Source organism: Cyphomyrmex costatus, unplaced genomic scaffold (genome assembly GCF_001594065.2).
Source record: "Cyphomyrmex costatus isolate MS0001 unplaced genomic scaffold, Ccosl1.0 scaffold24, whole genome shotgun sequence".
Lineage (NCBI taxonomy): Eukaryota > Metazoa > Arthropoda > Insecta > Hymenoptera > Formicidae > Cyphomyrmex > Cyphomyrmex costatus.
The window spans coordinates 2,441-18,469 of NW_017276477.1; the positions used below are offsets into that span (position 1 = coordinate 2,441).

Sequence of the window (16,029 nt, forward strand, 5' to 3'; positions counted from 1 at the left end):
TATTATAATTTATTTTTTGTTTGATACAGCGCATATACTTGATTTGTTGTCAACGAGGCAAAAGTAACTGTTCAAGGTTACCCTTTGTACAGCTGCCGTTATATATTATTATAATCAAGAAAAAAAAATTTTTTTACATACCTCAGTATTGATATACAATAAAGACGCCATAAAAGTTACCTGATTTTATCATATATTTTTAAAAAATTCCCAAAGGACTTCCTGTTTTTCAGGCCTTCATCCTGTCTATAGTCCTTAAATAAGTTTCCATTGCGTCTACTTGATTTCTGAAAAATATGTTCACATTTGATATAATTATAGAATGATCATTATTTCTAACGCATTGTTTTATTTTTAAATCACTTTACTGTATATTTCATATTTTTGCAGTTTAATCATTGTTATACGTTATTAATATTTTAAATTGAACTTGTCAGTTTCGTGTTCACTCAACGTTTATTTAACATAGAAATAATTATAAAGATTCTACAGAAATATAAATGAAACAGACACTGAGCTAAACAGATGTTTTAAATTTTCTTTACAGCTATTTTATTTTTCTATAGAAAAATTTGCTAAATCCCTGACTTTCCCTGACTCCTGACTTTTGTGGCAAAACCCTGATAATTATACATTTTTCAAAATTGTTTTCATAAAAAGAAACTTTCATAATATTAAGGATTATTTCATTAATTATTACTTTTAATCATCGATATTATAAAATAACCTGATTGGACTAATGTTTTTATGCATGCTAGCAAAATAAGCCTACTCACTGCAATGTTATTCCATCGGCGTCCAATTATGCTTTTTTATGTCTCCCTCTCCTTTTCATGCACAAAGTGTCGAGCCGGCTTTTCTCTTCTCCTCCCATTATTTTGCGTAGACATTCGTTGAAGCAATCATTTTTTTAAATTAAATGCGCGTCCTTCTCTGCAATAAACGACAAATGTATAGGTTTAAGTTTCAATTATCATTACATACTCGTCTTAGAATCCGTCTCATATCCACCACAATTTACAAATCACTAAATAATGACGCGTAGAGTTTAACTGAGATGGCAAAGAATCTTCGTTTTTGCGCGTCTAAAGCGACGCGACGTCAAGGCGCTGCAATAGTATCGCTATATATGTTTCTCACTCTTGGCGTCGCGCGTCGTGTTCATGCATTTTCCATATTTCGAGCATAAAATTTTTTCTCTAGGATGGAAAGTGAAAACTTTTACCATTGAAATTAATGGAGAAATTTTTTATTTTTCATTCTAAAGAAAAAGTCTTATGATCGATACCCAAATATATCTAACTAGCGATCTTTTCTCTACAGCGGAAACGCGAAAAGTGAAATTTCAAACACCCTGTATAAAACTACGTATTACGACCGTATCGTTTACGCAAACAATTACAGTACACAAATACCGAATCTCTTAGTTGCGTGATAAATATCGAAAAGTGATTAAATGCAAGTTTACATATGTTTTAATTACCACATTTGCGCTGCCACTCTGCGTCATTCCCAATCCATTCCGCGAATGAAACGCGAATGTTATCGAAAAATAGGGAAGTGGCGTTGTTTTCCGCGTGCGACCAACTTCATACGTAATAAAAAGCGACGCGATCGCGACCATCACTTATTTGTCTTGATTTTCGCGCAAACGAGTAAAATTATGCGTTCGAGAGTTCAAAGACCGTACGATTGTTCTTAAAATATTTCTCGCGTCACATATGTTAAAATATTAATAATGCAATAATAATTATTAGTTACCTCGTTGGTAAATAATTCCGCGTCGTTCTCGTTGTTTTATTCTCTGCAAATGAGGATACATCAGGACGTTTCTGGAGTTGGCGGAGATCAGGATACTTCCGAAGATATAAGTGGAGGATCAGGATATTTCCAACGATAGCGCAGGATCGGTATACTATCTTCCGAAGATAGTGGAGATCAGAATTCTTGCGGAGATAGTGGAAATTCTTTCCAGAGGAAAGATTCCAGTGCGAAACAAGAGATCGAAGAGCGAACCAATAACAAGCGACGACAGGTACAAACTCGTCCGCTGGCCGAAGCGCAAAAGTGTGTAACTGCGAATTACGCGATACTTATATGCTCCGATCAGACTCGAACCCCACCACTCGCAGTCAACCAATGAGCGCGATGTCGCTCGATGCTCTGCTTCAAGCGCTGGTTGGATCACCGCTAGCTTTCTATTGAAGTGTATAAAACGCGACGCGTAGAATTTTCAATAATTTTCAGATTTTGATGCTGTGTAGAGTGTGGTTTCTGAGGACAGAGAAGTTGGCATATATTTAAAACGCAATTTTACGTTGATAGTGCACATTCTGAATATAGGTTAGAAACTACATTCGTATATTTATGAAAATTAAATACCAATTCAAATAATTAAATGAATTCATATCGGCCTTTTTCCTGTTACCGTCGAAATCGTCCGTACATCTGTTTTCGTTTTGAAAATTACGTCTCTTACATTTTTGACGTACTTTCTGCTATATGATTTCCCCCTGCCTTGATACAACGAAAACGTCAAAAACGCTAATTTTATCGATGTAATAACTACGTTTTGTAAAAATTTATAAGGAAAAAATCGATTATCGTGGGTGTACATACAAGTGTAAAAGTAAAGTGTAAGGTAAAAGCAGGGATTATGGAGAGAGAATAGCGTTTTTTAAATTAACATTGCTCCGATATAAATGCATATGAAGACTTTAAATTTACACAGAACTCTTAAGGAATATGTTAGCCACAACATCCAATAAATAAAAGTCGCCAAAATTTAAATGGAAAGTGTAAAAGTAAAGTGTATTTCATATTCATTTTGTATTTCTTTGACAAGAGCGTGAAGATAAAAACATTTTTATAGTTTATATTTTTTTCTTTCTATCGATTCCTACAATACTATGATCAAATATTCGGAAAAAGGGACTAAATACTCTTTTTGAATTGCAAATAACTTTTTAAATATTGATCATAATAGATGTAACTTCTCAAAGACATTATGTACATGTGATATAATGAAAAAGTAACAAATTATTTTAATTTTTATCAAAATCAAGATTTTTTAATTAGGCCTTTATGAAGAACCTAGTTTATTCTTTCACAGCTGGAACAAATTATATGAGGATGTATTTAAATGATTTACGTGCAGTCTAAAAAATAACGGGGTTACAATCGAGAGAGACAAAAATAAAAATAAATTTATCTATTTTTTTAGGCATGTTATACTTACATATACCTGGACAAAGCATATTTCGAAATTCACTGAACAATTGATTCTTACTTACCGCGTTCTGAGTAAGAACGCTTGTATTTGGTAGTAGACAGTTGTTATCGATAAAACGTAACATACAATCTCTAAAATTGCGAACTACATTTTTCAAACAATATTTTGCACAATCATCCTTTTTATTACGATACATAGCTTGTACATACATAATATATATATTTTTTTTTGTTTTGTATCCTCTAAGCTTACAGATATCACTGCATAATTTGTCAATAAATCAAGTATAAATCATAACAGTGACTTATACCTTAGTGAGTAACATTATTGCGTCGTCCTCGTCTCTTGCGACTACCACCGGATGAACGATTTGTCGAGGCCCATTGCTCATAGAAACGTTCAGCTTCGAGCCATTCCTGATACTTGTACCACCATTCTTCCCATTTGATATAATCATCTAAAGTGAGATCACGAAGATATCCCCTCGCTTTGTAATAATCATATCGAACGCGAACATCATCCCAGCATTCAAAACCTCTTGGTCCTTGCGCCAAAAGTGATTCAGGATAATGACCGGGAGGTGGTGAATCATATCCTAAACGCGCGATTCTCTCCTCACCCTCTATAACGACTTTCATTGCATTCTCGCCATCTTTCGTGATACGCATATTTTCCATATCCCTACGATCTACACTCCACTGCGCCATTTTACCAAATCTGTGAAAATTAAATAAGATTATTATCTATTTTGATGGAAAAACTAGAATTGTGTGGACTAAACTTGAATGTTACAATATTGCATTTGATTTTTAATACCGTTCAGATAATGTCATTTTTGGTGGTCCTACATGGGATGTAGTCGAGGAACTATCACTGTCTTCGCTGGGTGAAGATTCTGGCTGAGGCCGTATTATTTGTGATGCTCCATGACTTGTATGTGTTTTTTCTACTTTTACTGGTTTACGTATCTACACAATTTTAATAAAAGTTATAATAACAAAATCAATTAAGACTTCTTATATAATTCGAAAACAAATTAGAGAGAATAAAAGGCAATAGGAGAAAACACCACTACTAAGTGACAAAACCCATTTATTCGAATAACTCTCTTTTATTATGACAGTAGCTCTCTTACATGTTTCGGCTAACTTTTTAGCCCTCTTTAGAGAAGCAAACTAATTTACATAACTATTCAATACAATTTTTCAATCAACGGTGAGTGCCTCCACGTTGTGATAATTAAGATACAGAATAAATGACAGACAAAACTAAATGAATGAAAAAGAAAAACAGAAAACTTTTTAATTGAGTGACGTCTTCTGCGCCCTTTATTCTTTCCAATTTGTTTTTTAATGAAAATATTCCTAACATATGCAAACTGTAATTTTGAACGCGTTATTATGTATAATGTAATATACTTATCCAGTGTTTAAGAAATTGTTGATATATAATTTTATATTTGTTAGAGATTAATTGATTACTACAAGTTTGACAATAACATAAAAAAAAAAATATGTTTGACAAAAATCTTTTTTAAAAAAATTACAAGAATGAAAGAATAATAAGAAACTGTTATTTTACCAATGAGATAGGATCTGGTACTCGCGGATCTTCTGGTAATCTGGTATGATGTTTCTCTTTACGGCGAACTTTGGCTTCTTTCTCTTTGATGTTCTTGTAATCCTTTTGATGACGCAGCGGCGGTTGCGGCGCTGGCGGTGGGGTACGTGGTCGCGGCAAAGGCGGCGACCGTGGTCTCGTGCGCGACTGTAAGGTCCGTGAACTCGTCGACGCGATTACATCCTTGTGATGTGTCCTAGTTCGTACCGGACTAACCGATCTCGAATGCGAACGAGACAGTGGCGCAACGCGTCGTCGTTCCTTCGGTGAACAAACGGAACATGATCTGTCAGAACATGTACTGCCTGTGCTAGAACTACGAGCGGCTGGTCTGTTTTTATTGCGTTCGCGGGAAGAACGTTCACGCGGTGATCGTGGACTTCTTGTCCGAGGACTGCGGGGTCGTGGACTGTGAGGGCTACGGGATCTTGGACTCCTCGGGCTCTTAGGATGTCCTCTGCTAGGTTCACTGCTGCTACCAACGTATAATTCCTTGTATCCACTATGACGCCATCTATTTGGATCTCGCTCCTCTGCTTCCAATAGCTTCTTGTTCCAATAGCTCGATTGTGACTCTCGTGCTTTTCGCATTACATTATCTATCTCTTTTCGCTTACTGAAACTCTCTCCGTGTGGTCTGGATTGTGATACGCTCGTGTCCATTCGCAACCTGCTCGAATTGGTGCTGCTACTGCCTCTTCTTCTATCATAATCTCGGGATGACATTTCTAAGGATTTAATTTTTGTCGACAAATTTAATTTCTTTCTACTTGCATTACATTATTATTTAATCAAAATATAACAATTATATCGATAAGTAAATTGAAATAAACAAACGTTTATATTTTGAATACAAAATAATACATGTATTGCTAATTTAAATGTTTCAAAGTGAAATCAATTAAAAATAGACAGTTTTAATGACAAAATTGCGATAGATTAAAATATATTTACCTTACAGCAAAAGTACAAGATGGAAGACGAAGATACAGCAGAAAAATACTTTGTCAATCCAGGCACATCAGTCTAATACAATGCAGATATTAATAATATTAATCCTCCATAGACAATATGCTGCACCTAATAAGGATAATGCTCCAAACTGCTGGAAATGTATGTCCGAAAGACCATAGGAAGTCTCAGAAGCACTCGTCCTTAGAATCGACCAGTAGGCCTAAGTGAAAAATTCTACATGTCACAAATCTGATTGAAACGTCATTAAGGTTTTCGAGAGACGTTAAAGATAGCAAAGTGCATTCTTTTGGGGGACTTTTTCTCACGTGACTCCGATTATTATTTTTTTTTTTTTTTTTTTTTTTTTTTAATATGTATGTACGTGATACATCCTCGTGGCCAGAGTATCGGCGTACACATCGCCGATGTGCGATGTCTTACCATCGGTTCACTCACCGCGGGTGTCCAATGAGAGGATCCATGCGTGCCGCGTTATGTTCCGCATGCGAAACGAACGCGGGTTCAAAGTTCTCCGGAGAACTCGAGATTACCGCGCGCGCGCGCGGTACAAGCACGTACGAATCCGCCGATGACCCCCGCCGGGGTGGTCACGAGCCGCGGAGATGGTCGCAATACGAGCGATTATTGCGATGCCGCGCGCCGAGCGGAACATATTCGTGCGCGTCGGCCGAGTAACGCGACGTGTAACGCGCTCCATCACGCGACGGCACTTGACGGCAACGGCAACGACGACGACGACGACGACGGACGTAGGACGTCGCACACATGCTCAATTTAGTACGTACGTTTAGCCGCCGGCCGAAGGAAGCCGCCGAATCGAACTCGCACGGCCCGGGTGTCACGTTAACGATATCGAGTGTCTGATATACGCGCGGCGTAACGCCGCCAACATCGCCTTCGGGACGACGGCAGGGCGGCGACGGGCACATCGCCAGCCGTCGATTACACGGTCACTCGCGACGCGCGACCTCGTGTACCTTGATTCTCTTCTATGAATGTCCTGTCCCTTCTTCTTTTCTTTTCTTTCCTCCCTTTCTTAACGCGACTCGTACGAGGCCCATATACAGTATACTGCAATTTACTGTACACGTCGGAGTCCTTGCGCGGGCTTCGAGATGCTTCGAGAGATCACGGTGGATCACGGACGACGAGGAGGACGATCGTACGTGCCGATGGGGGCGGCACTGTGCTCTCGAGCCGGGGCGTTACCCGGGTAACGCTGCCTGCGACGAAATTCCCCTTTGCCACGGTGGCGAGAGATGGCTTTTTCGAGAGAGGAAAGAATCGTTCCGTTTTCGAGAGAGAGGAGACAGCCTGTATGCGATTGGTAATAAAGCGCATGCGCGCACTCATCCGCTCGGTTTGCCAGCGTCAGCCCCTCCTCGCTTCATTTTATTAAAGCGAAGGTCGACGGCACTTTTTTTTTTTTTTTTCTTTTTTTTCCCCCTTTTTATTTTCATACCCTTTCTTTCTCGTCCACGCGCATCTTCTTTTTCTATCTCATTCACTTAGCCACAGATACACGCACGCATGCATATCTCACACTCACACACACACACTTTCTCTCTACGTATCTCTCTTTCTCCCCTTCCCTCCCATCCTTCCTCTCCTGCTAATATAAACCTCTTGACATCACATTAGTGAAATTCGAATATGTCAGTTTTTTTTTTTTTTTTTTTCCTGTACATACATATAAGCGCGTTTACTCACGACTACCGTTTGTGTTTAACAACTCGCGTCCGGTAAACGGAGAGAGAGCGTTTCAGAGCGTTTCGAGAAAAATCAATTGCTCTCGAATCTAACACGCCTCGGACTCGACCCGAATATTTTCTTTCTGTCGGGATCTCCGCATCTATCACACAGGACGAACGGACACTCACTTTTCTTAACGCGACGACCCGATTACTTGCATTATCTGGTACGTAATCCCGGCCGATTTGCTCTCGCGTGATGTCGAATATGTTCACAATGGACTTCCGTAAAGGAGGTTCTTCTATCACTTAACCATTAACTATTGAGATAGATAGTGAGCGCACTTAGAGGTTGCGTTCCAAAAAGCATAATTATAGTAACTGAAACTTTATAGTTTACGTCAACTATAGAGTTTTCAGGTTTTTGGAACGCACCCCAGGGGATCGATCGTATAAAACTTTTCCCCCCAGGGCGAAAACGTGAAAAATTAACTCTATTTATAAATGCGCAGGATATATGTACACTTGTTGATTAAGGAGTAGGCGTAGAAATCAGCAAATCATAATCGAAGAGGATAATTAACTATCATTGGTCGATTTCTACGCCTACTCCTTAATCCATCACTGCTACTGCCTATTGTAGAATGGGCTTTAGTATTTATATTGAACACCCTCAAGGCCATCATGGGCCTTCTACAATAAGCCATAAGTTATAAATCGGAAGTAAGAAACTAAAAATTGACGACTGTGATTGGTCCATTTCTAGCTTATGCCTTATGATTTGTGACTTACGGCTTATTGTAGAAGGCCCATCACACGTACGAAAATTTTAGTAGGAATCGTAAGGTCTTAAGCAAATCGACCAATCACAATCAAGATTACGATCTCACATTTTAATACGCTAAACTGTGATTGGCCGATCTGCTTAAGACCTTACGATTAATACTAAAATTTTTGTACGTGTGATGGCCTTAAGGTCGGATTATACTGGCCGTAATCTGTCAACTTACGCCGTAATCTGTAAAAATTGACCAATCACAGTCGAATGAGAGGGGAATAATCGATTATAATTGGTCAATTTTTACAGATTACGGCATAAGTTAACAGTTTACGGCCAGTATAAATCAACCCTAAAGCTCTATTACCAAAACACGTGATAATAACCAATAAAGCCAGCGGCACACGGTTGCTTGTTTTCCTGCTGGATTACTAGCTAGATCAGATTCTTGCCATTGGATTGGCTGCGATATTGGCACTTTCAGCACCGCAGCCAATACGGTGGCAAGATTCTAATCCAGCAGGAAAACAAGCACCGTGTGCCGTAGGCTTAATACAGCTCAATATAATGCAACCTTGCTGCTATTGGCTCTCTTCATATAGCACAATGTGGATTCGCCTATAATCGCGCGAAGCATAACTGCGAAATTTCAAATCTTCTTGACACTAGTGCGAATAGTAAGTATACATTTATTTTTAAGTTATTGTAAAATAAATGTTTATTATTACTTCCCCATACAGTAGATTATTTCAGTAATACAGCAGCAATATTCAAGCAATTCTGTGCTATGCATGGGTTATTATTTATACATGATTATTTTTGATATTTTATTTACAATGAAAGGCATGGAAGTGCCTCTCTGATTCAAGCTTTGAAAATGTTTTCTAAATAAAAATAAGGGATACGTATTTTTTTATGGCACATTCGATACATATGCACTTACACGGTTCTAGTGCTGCCCTGACACGGAGCGAATGCAAAACTACACTAATTAAGAATTAAATTAATAATTTAATTTTTAATTAATAATAATAATTTAATTTTTTTGTTTTTAATTAATTTCCGGCTTTTCTTCTTTTATTAAACATAACATATCTTCATCATCACTACTACTACTTGTTTCTAATAATAGTCCAGTCAAATTGTACCAAAAAACTATCTAATTTGGCATTTCTAAAACGCTGTGCTGCATTAATGCAGTCTGTCGAATTCGCCATGACATGTGTCCGGTATACGCAGGGAAGAAACTCTTTTTAGATTAGATTATGTTATTTTATTTTGATTCGAATATTGTCGAAATTATGATAGAAAAAGTATTTGAGATAATAGTTGATTTCAAAAATACTTAATAATATCAAACAATTTGTTAAAGTAAAGGTAAAAAATTCACTGATTCAGGCTCTTGTCGGACACGTTTTTTTTACTATGTAGAGTAAAGGATGTTTCTACATACGTTCCTGAGGAATCGTCCAGTTCTACATGTTCTTTGATATACGCATGCCCAAATGATCTTTGATTTGTAGAAATTTTGGGACAACACAGCGTTTTAGAAATGCCAAATTAGATTAGTTTTTTTTTTTTTTAGCAAGGAAAGTCCTGAGTTTGGTAAACGTTTGGTAAACTTTTGAAAATTGAAAGCACCCGATTCGAAACGCGTCCGCCGCGGTCGAATAGTTCTTCAGAACTCATGGTCCATCACGGACCGGCTGATCCGGTCAGCTTGATCATTTCGTCGTCTGTTAGATTTCGCCCGCAGCGTCCGTAGTGGAACGGCAATAATACTGCGGTCGTGGTCGTCTCAGACTTAAGTGGAACGCACCCTTAGATAATCCTAATTCAAATCAATGAATAAAAGTCGAATTTTAATATAAAATGTATATACATAGAGATAGTCGTATTCTTAAAATAAATTTATAAAAACGTCTATAAAAAATTATTTTATTGAATTTTTATATATTAATACAATTACAAAATAATCAAATTTTGTTTCTACCACACAAGACGCGCGCGCGCATGCATGCATGTATCATACATACATGTATCCATTCGTATTTTTTTCTAATAATGTAGATTATATAACAAAAAGTGGGCAATTAATCTAAACAAAAAAGCTCCTAAATGTTATGTAACTATATGTAAAGGTTTTGTGTAAAAAAAATAATTGAGTATCATATCATTCTTTCTACTGCTTTTAAACGCACGTGTATAAAGTTCAACATTCTGTGATATTACAGAATATAGCTCATATGTTGCTTTCTTTATAATACTATAATCTCATTAAAAACTTATTAAGAAACACCATTTGTTTTGTATTATTAATCAAAACTGAATATTTCTTGTTCATTCTGTTTCTTAAGAGATTAGAGAATTAATGAATTATCTTTCAATAACGATCGCAGGTATCTCTTGTAATACAGATTTTCCTGCATTAGCTTTAAATTATGCATGGACGCACGCACGCACGCGCGTATGTGTGGATATACATATATACAGGGTGTCCGGAAAGTTTCTTCCAATCGCTTTTGTGTAGATAGAACGGACCAAACTGAGTTCAAAAGTGTAAACTTTTTTATTAGATAATTAGATAATTTACTTCATATACAGAGTATCTTAAAGCGTCTACAAAATAAATCATATAGCGCTATTCCTGATAAAAAAAACTGATTTGTAAGTCTAAAACTTATAAATCATTTTGCAATTTTTTGGTTATTACAAAAAAATAGGATGTCTAGAATCGACACATGAGCCAATTTTAAGAAATTTGTAAGATTCCATTTTTAAGATAGTTCACACAGAAAAAAAATCTTAAAATTATCTTATTCATTAATTTTACCCACTTATTCGATAATTTTTCTAATGTCTCGTTAAGTATTGTCAAAATTACAAAATGGTTCATAAGTTTTATATTTAGCTTTTTTATCAAAAATAGCGCTATATGATTTGTGGATGCTTTTTAAAATAAACCTTGTATATATGTATACACACACAAGCGTGCACACACAAAATACACACACGCACCTCCAAGTATGCAGTTTAATCATCAAAACCACTTGTTTTTTTTGTTTTCCTTTGCCTTGGACTTTGCTTTGGAATTCTAGGAGATTTATCTGTAAACAAACATGATTTCTTTTTATATTATTTTCTATTATAAGCTCTTCAAGTAATACACTTTAATGTAATAATACAAATTAGAAATTTATAAATATCAACTATGAATATAATTTATAATAGCAATTGAGATACGATAGATAATAAGATCTATTATCATCAAATGGAAATACAAAAACTAAAATTTATGTTTAAAATCTTTATAACAATTCAACCAAATTCTAAAAGAAATCTTCTTACTGACTCTCCAACTTCAAAACCAAGAAATCCTTTCATAGAACCCGCCAAAAATAGACTTTGGTGGCTCGGAATAAGAGACATGTAGTGTCATTTATTGATCTTTTAATTTAAATTAAGTAGTTTTTTTTAACATGGCAGGAGACAGTATCGCGTCTCCTAATATGTAACATCAAATCTTTCAATTGGTTGTGACTTCTTGCAAAATCCAAAAGGAAGAATTATTGTATTAGATGTAAAGGACTCAAAAAAAGAGTTTTAAACTACTAATTGTATTGATAAATAATAATAAAGGATTTCAAGGGATCCATTTTTAATTGATTGCGTACCAACAACGTGGCACTCTCACTCGCCCCCTTTCATAGGATTTCTTGGTTTTATAATAATTATTAATATTTAATTAATTTGCAAGATTATTTAAGGGTCTATTTCACCAATTTCTGGTTAATGATTGACCTAATTTGGTACTTACAACTTAATAAATAAAATTATATGTACCTCAACTGTACTGTATAATGCAAATATTAGAACTACTTTTCTAATAACAAATATCTTATAATTGTATTTTTTTCAGTATTTTAGCTATAATTTAATTGACCAGAAATTCGATAAATATCTCCGCTATGATTCCTGCTTTAAAAGCGCTAAATTATTGTTAGATGTGCAGTTGTACAATTTCTCAATTACATCAAAAAGTTACTATCTGATAATAAATAAACTACTTGATTGATTTCAGATGTAAGCAATTTTTATTAGCTTTTGATACGTCTATTACTTACTGATTCTATTGAGAGTTTCTTTTGGCAGCCAATCATAATCTACATTGTTAGGATTTGATGTACCCATTTCTACTGGTACTTTACGAGTAGTAGAAGAACGCGATTTGCGCCCCAGAGATGACAACAATTGTTGACCTCCTACAAGAGTCAATATAACACATGCTGCAAGGAATACATAAAGAAAAATAGTTTCTCCATCAAGACCGTCGTCTATCTCTATAATTTGTACAGTTTCATTAAAGACCGCTTCATTGTAGGAAATGCCATTCTGCAAAAAAAAAAAAAAACAGTAATATATCACACAATACGTGCAAGTTATGTATTATTTCTAAACATATAGAAATATTGCAAAAAATATACATAATAAATAAAAAAGCATATTTATACTTTATTAATATCATTATTTTATGTAACATCTTATATTTGACATTATACATACGGTATCTTTATAATTCAGGTTAACATTCAAGCCAAACGGCCTTCCAGCGAAACTTTCAGATGGTATAAAAGAATAAGCTAAAGTAGCTTCATGTTTGGATTTCACAACTTTATTAAATGTGAACGTGGAAAAATTTTGAATATAAAAATTAAAGTCCATTGCATAACGGAAGGAAGCATCCAATGATTCCAGAACAAAGTCATTTTCACCCTTGTTAGTGAATCCAACAAGAAATTCTATTATATTTCCAGCTGGCAATTCTGTCAAAATTAAAATGAATTTTAGTATTATAAAAAAAAAATATATATACAGAGTGTCAGTGATCTACGACATCAGCGATTATGATAGGCCAAGCAAATGCGGCTATCTTTAAAAATTAATATTTCGTTAACTATTATTGCAACTGCAAAATGGTACAAGACTTTTCGATTCAGTTCAGTCTGTTCTACCTGCTTATGTTCGCTGATGTCGTAAGTCAATAACACCCTGTATATATAAGAGTACATTTTAACCTTAAAAAACAGTTTAAAAAATCAATAAAAGTACCGAGAGTAGATAACGTATTATGAACCGGTTTTGTAAAAAGTATAGTTGTATCGGCATCGGTTGAAGCATTACTGATATCTTCTTCTGTTTCTTCATCAGTTATTATACTACCTTCTTCACCTTCTACATCGATAATATCATCAATATTTTCATCTTCTTGAGCATAGACATATCCTATATGTATAAATACAAATGTAATGATCTTTCAAATTTTATAATATTTAATGTAAATAATAATAATAACATTAAGAGAAGGTTCAACAATAATAAATAAACCAATATACGTTGTACAATATTTTTTCATTGAAAGTATTTTATTTCTATATTAATACTACATCAATGTAAACTTTCATTATAATTTTACTTCATATTGCTATATTTTTTAGAGAAGTTTTATTTGTTGCACCGTTACAATGCTTCCTGAGTTTTACTACCTTTGACGACTTTTAATGATGGACTACTTTAATTTGACCTGACTACATTTGGCAAGCATCCTAACGATCAGCATAATGTTTTAAAACTTATTTAATGCAATGTACTCATAATGAAATTGTTAAAATCCGTTATTGTTCTTTGTATATTCCATTAATAATTTAATAATTTGTCAACATTGAAAATAACCAGATTGATGTCAAAATGTCTGTTATTTGTTTATTTTTTATTATTTTAAATACATTTTCTTTGTAATATTTTTATTTCGGTTTGTTGCTTGTTAAATTATATTAATAAAATGTGAATAAATTCAATATAATAAAATAAATGTAAATATATATTTATGTTAAATATATTTATCACAAATTAATATATTTAAATAATTTCAACAAGTAATATATTATATAAAATTAAATATAATATCAATAGTCATAATAATTAACAGAAAATAAATTTAGAATATAAAAATAAAATATCTTATAAAAATACTTAATTTTAATAAATATATTTTGTAAAAACATGTTCCTAAAAATAACTATAATATATGAATCCAACGAGTACAAATTTTTAATTTACAAATCTCAATATAAAGAATGTAAAGTTACTTCCAAAAGTAAATAGTTATCGATTATCAAGTTTCTAAAAAAGTAATTTTATATATAGTTACTGTTACTATATATATAGTTACTGATTCTTAAAAGTAACTCATTATTACAAACAAAAGATTGAGCTAATAACAGTCAAATACAGTTAACTGTATATAATTATAAACATGCACGCACACATTTAAGTTTAAATATAAATAATAAATAAATATTTGGGTTTAGCTTTGTCATCTTCAGCATTAACTGCGTTTGACCCTCATTAACCCAATCTTTATACTTTTTAAATATATGACTTTTGCAAATGGCATCTTGCGTTGTAGCTGTATGTTAATTTCTATTTATGTTTATTTATCGTTGAACCATCTTTTTACACTGTTTGACTTTTTATATTTTTTGTTTGTTAAAATTTGAATCCTAATAATTCTTTTAACTCATTATCATTACTGTTACTTAAATGACGCTGTACAATTAACAACCTATAGATACAAAAAACCATAATCACCTATTTAGGCCTTATAGATTTTTGACAATAAGTCATTATCTAAGTTATAAGCCTAAGCTAGGTATAAGAAATTAACCAATCATAATTGATTATTCTTCTAATACTGTGATTGATTAATTTCTTATGATTTAAGACTTTACACTTAAATTATAGCTTATTGTAGACATTTTTTATTGTAGAAAGCCCATTAAGATTTTTGATTATCAACTGAAGAATCAGGTTAATTGTGTTTAAAGTAACAAGTTCTTTCTATATATATTCTCTAATTAATATAATATAATGTTAAGTACTTTGATGTTCTAGTAGATACATGAAAGAATAATGATAAAAACGAGAAAAATGTCGGAAAATTAAAGAAAAATTGAATTGTTTATCCAAAATATTTGACTAAATCATCATAAAAATTGAAAACTTCAGTCAGGTATTATTTCATATTTTGATTCTTATGCACATACTGTGAAATACGTTTTGAAAGTAAATTATAAATCAAATTACCTGTATTTGCTGCGAATGCAATTGTTGAAACAACCAAGAATAAGAAAATGTTGAAGTATCTCATTTTAATTTGCTGTTCAAAAGATATGCTTTTATTAAGAATACACGAATTAATTCTATCTCAACATTCACTGAGCCTATAACGTTCTGACATAACGTGCAATTGTCGTGACTACATTCTATCTGATGCTACGTGGAACTTGCTGTTATGTTCGCCACTACAGGTACAGTCGTCAATTCGTCAACGTGGAAGTGGAACCAGTGGAACTTGCAGTGTTGCCAACCAAGTTCTAACTTCACTCCAGATTATATTTGAAATCCCCCCAAATTCCCCTAAATCTTAATTTTTTTAGAAGCACAAATCCTCAAAAAGTAAATAACGATAATTATGCTTATTTTGTTGGAAAATAAACGATATTTTGCAATTTTATAATTGCTTCTTCTAAGCTTAAAGCCCATGGCACATAGGGATGTGATCGAGTTGCCGCTACAAATGCTTTAAAGCATTTTTTGATTGGCCAGTTAATAAAATTCTTTTTTCCGATTGGTCAGTCAAGTGCTTTGAAGCATTCGTAGCTGCAACTCGATCA

General features: G+C 33.9%; 1 protein-coding gene across 3 annotated transcripts; it reads right to left on the reverse strand.

The window, feature by feature from the left end:
• Window positions 1-3,395: 3,395 nt before the first annotated feature.
• On the reverse strand, window positions 3,396-15,643 carry LOC108774234 (translocon-associated protein subunit alpha). Of its 3 annotated transcripts, XM_018540297.1 has the most exons (7): window positions 15,440-15,643; window positions 13,406-13,579; window positions 12,860-13,119; window positions 12,417-12,688; window positions 4,814-5,309; window positions 4,049-4,200; window positions 3,396-3,949 (listed from the first exon to the last, which is right to left on the reverse strand). In XM_018540297.1, the coding sequence occupies exons 1-7, from the start codon at window positions 15,501-15,503 to the stop codon at window positions 3,544-3,546; spliced, it is 1,824 nt and encodes a 607-aa protein (XP_018395799.1). In that variant the 5' UTR covers window positions 15,504-15,643; the 3' UTR covers window positions 3,396-3,543. The 3 variants fall into 3 exon arrangements, with proteins under 3 accessions (XP_018395799.1, XP_018395798.1, XP_018395797.1); XM_018540296.1 differs by lacking the exons at window positions 3,396-3,949; window positions 4,049-4,200; window positions 4,814-5,309 and adding exons at window positions 9,095-10,127; window positions 11,315-11,403 and having other exon boundaries at window positions 12,421-12,688; XM_018540295.1 differs by lacking the exons at window positions 3,396-3,949; window positions 4,049-4,200; window positions 4,814-5,309 and adding an exon at window positions 11,161-11,403 and having other exon boundaries at window positions 12,421-12,688.
• Between the last annotated feature and the right edge of the window lie 386 nt (window positions 15,644-16,029).

Excerpts from the sequence above, each read along its gene's own strand:
- LOC108774234 (XM_018540297.1), bottom strand. The coding sequence starts at position 15,503 with ATGAGATACTTCAACATTTTCTTATTCTTGGTTGTTTCAACAATTGCA. Across the intron at positions 13,120-13,405 it reads TAATACGTTATCTACTCTCG|AATTGCCAGCTGGAAATATA; the intron begins GTACTTTTATTG and ends TAATTTTGACAG. Across the intron at positions 3,950-4,048 it reads AAAATGACATTATCTGAACG|ATTTGGTAAAATGGCGCAGT; the intron begins GTATTAAAAATC and ends TAATTTTCACAG.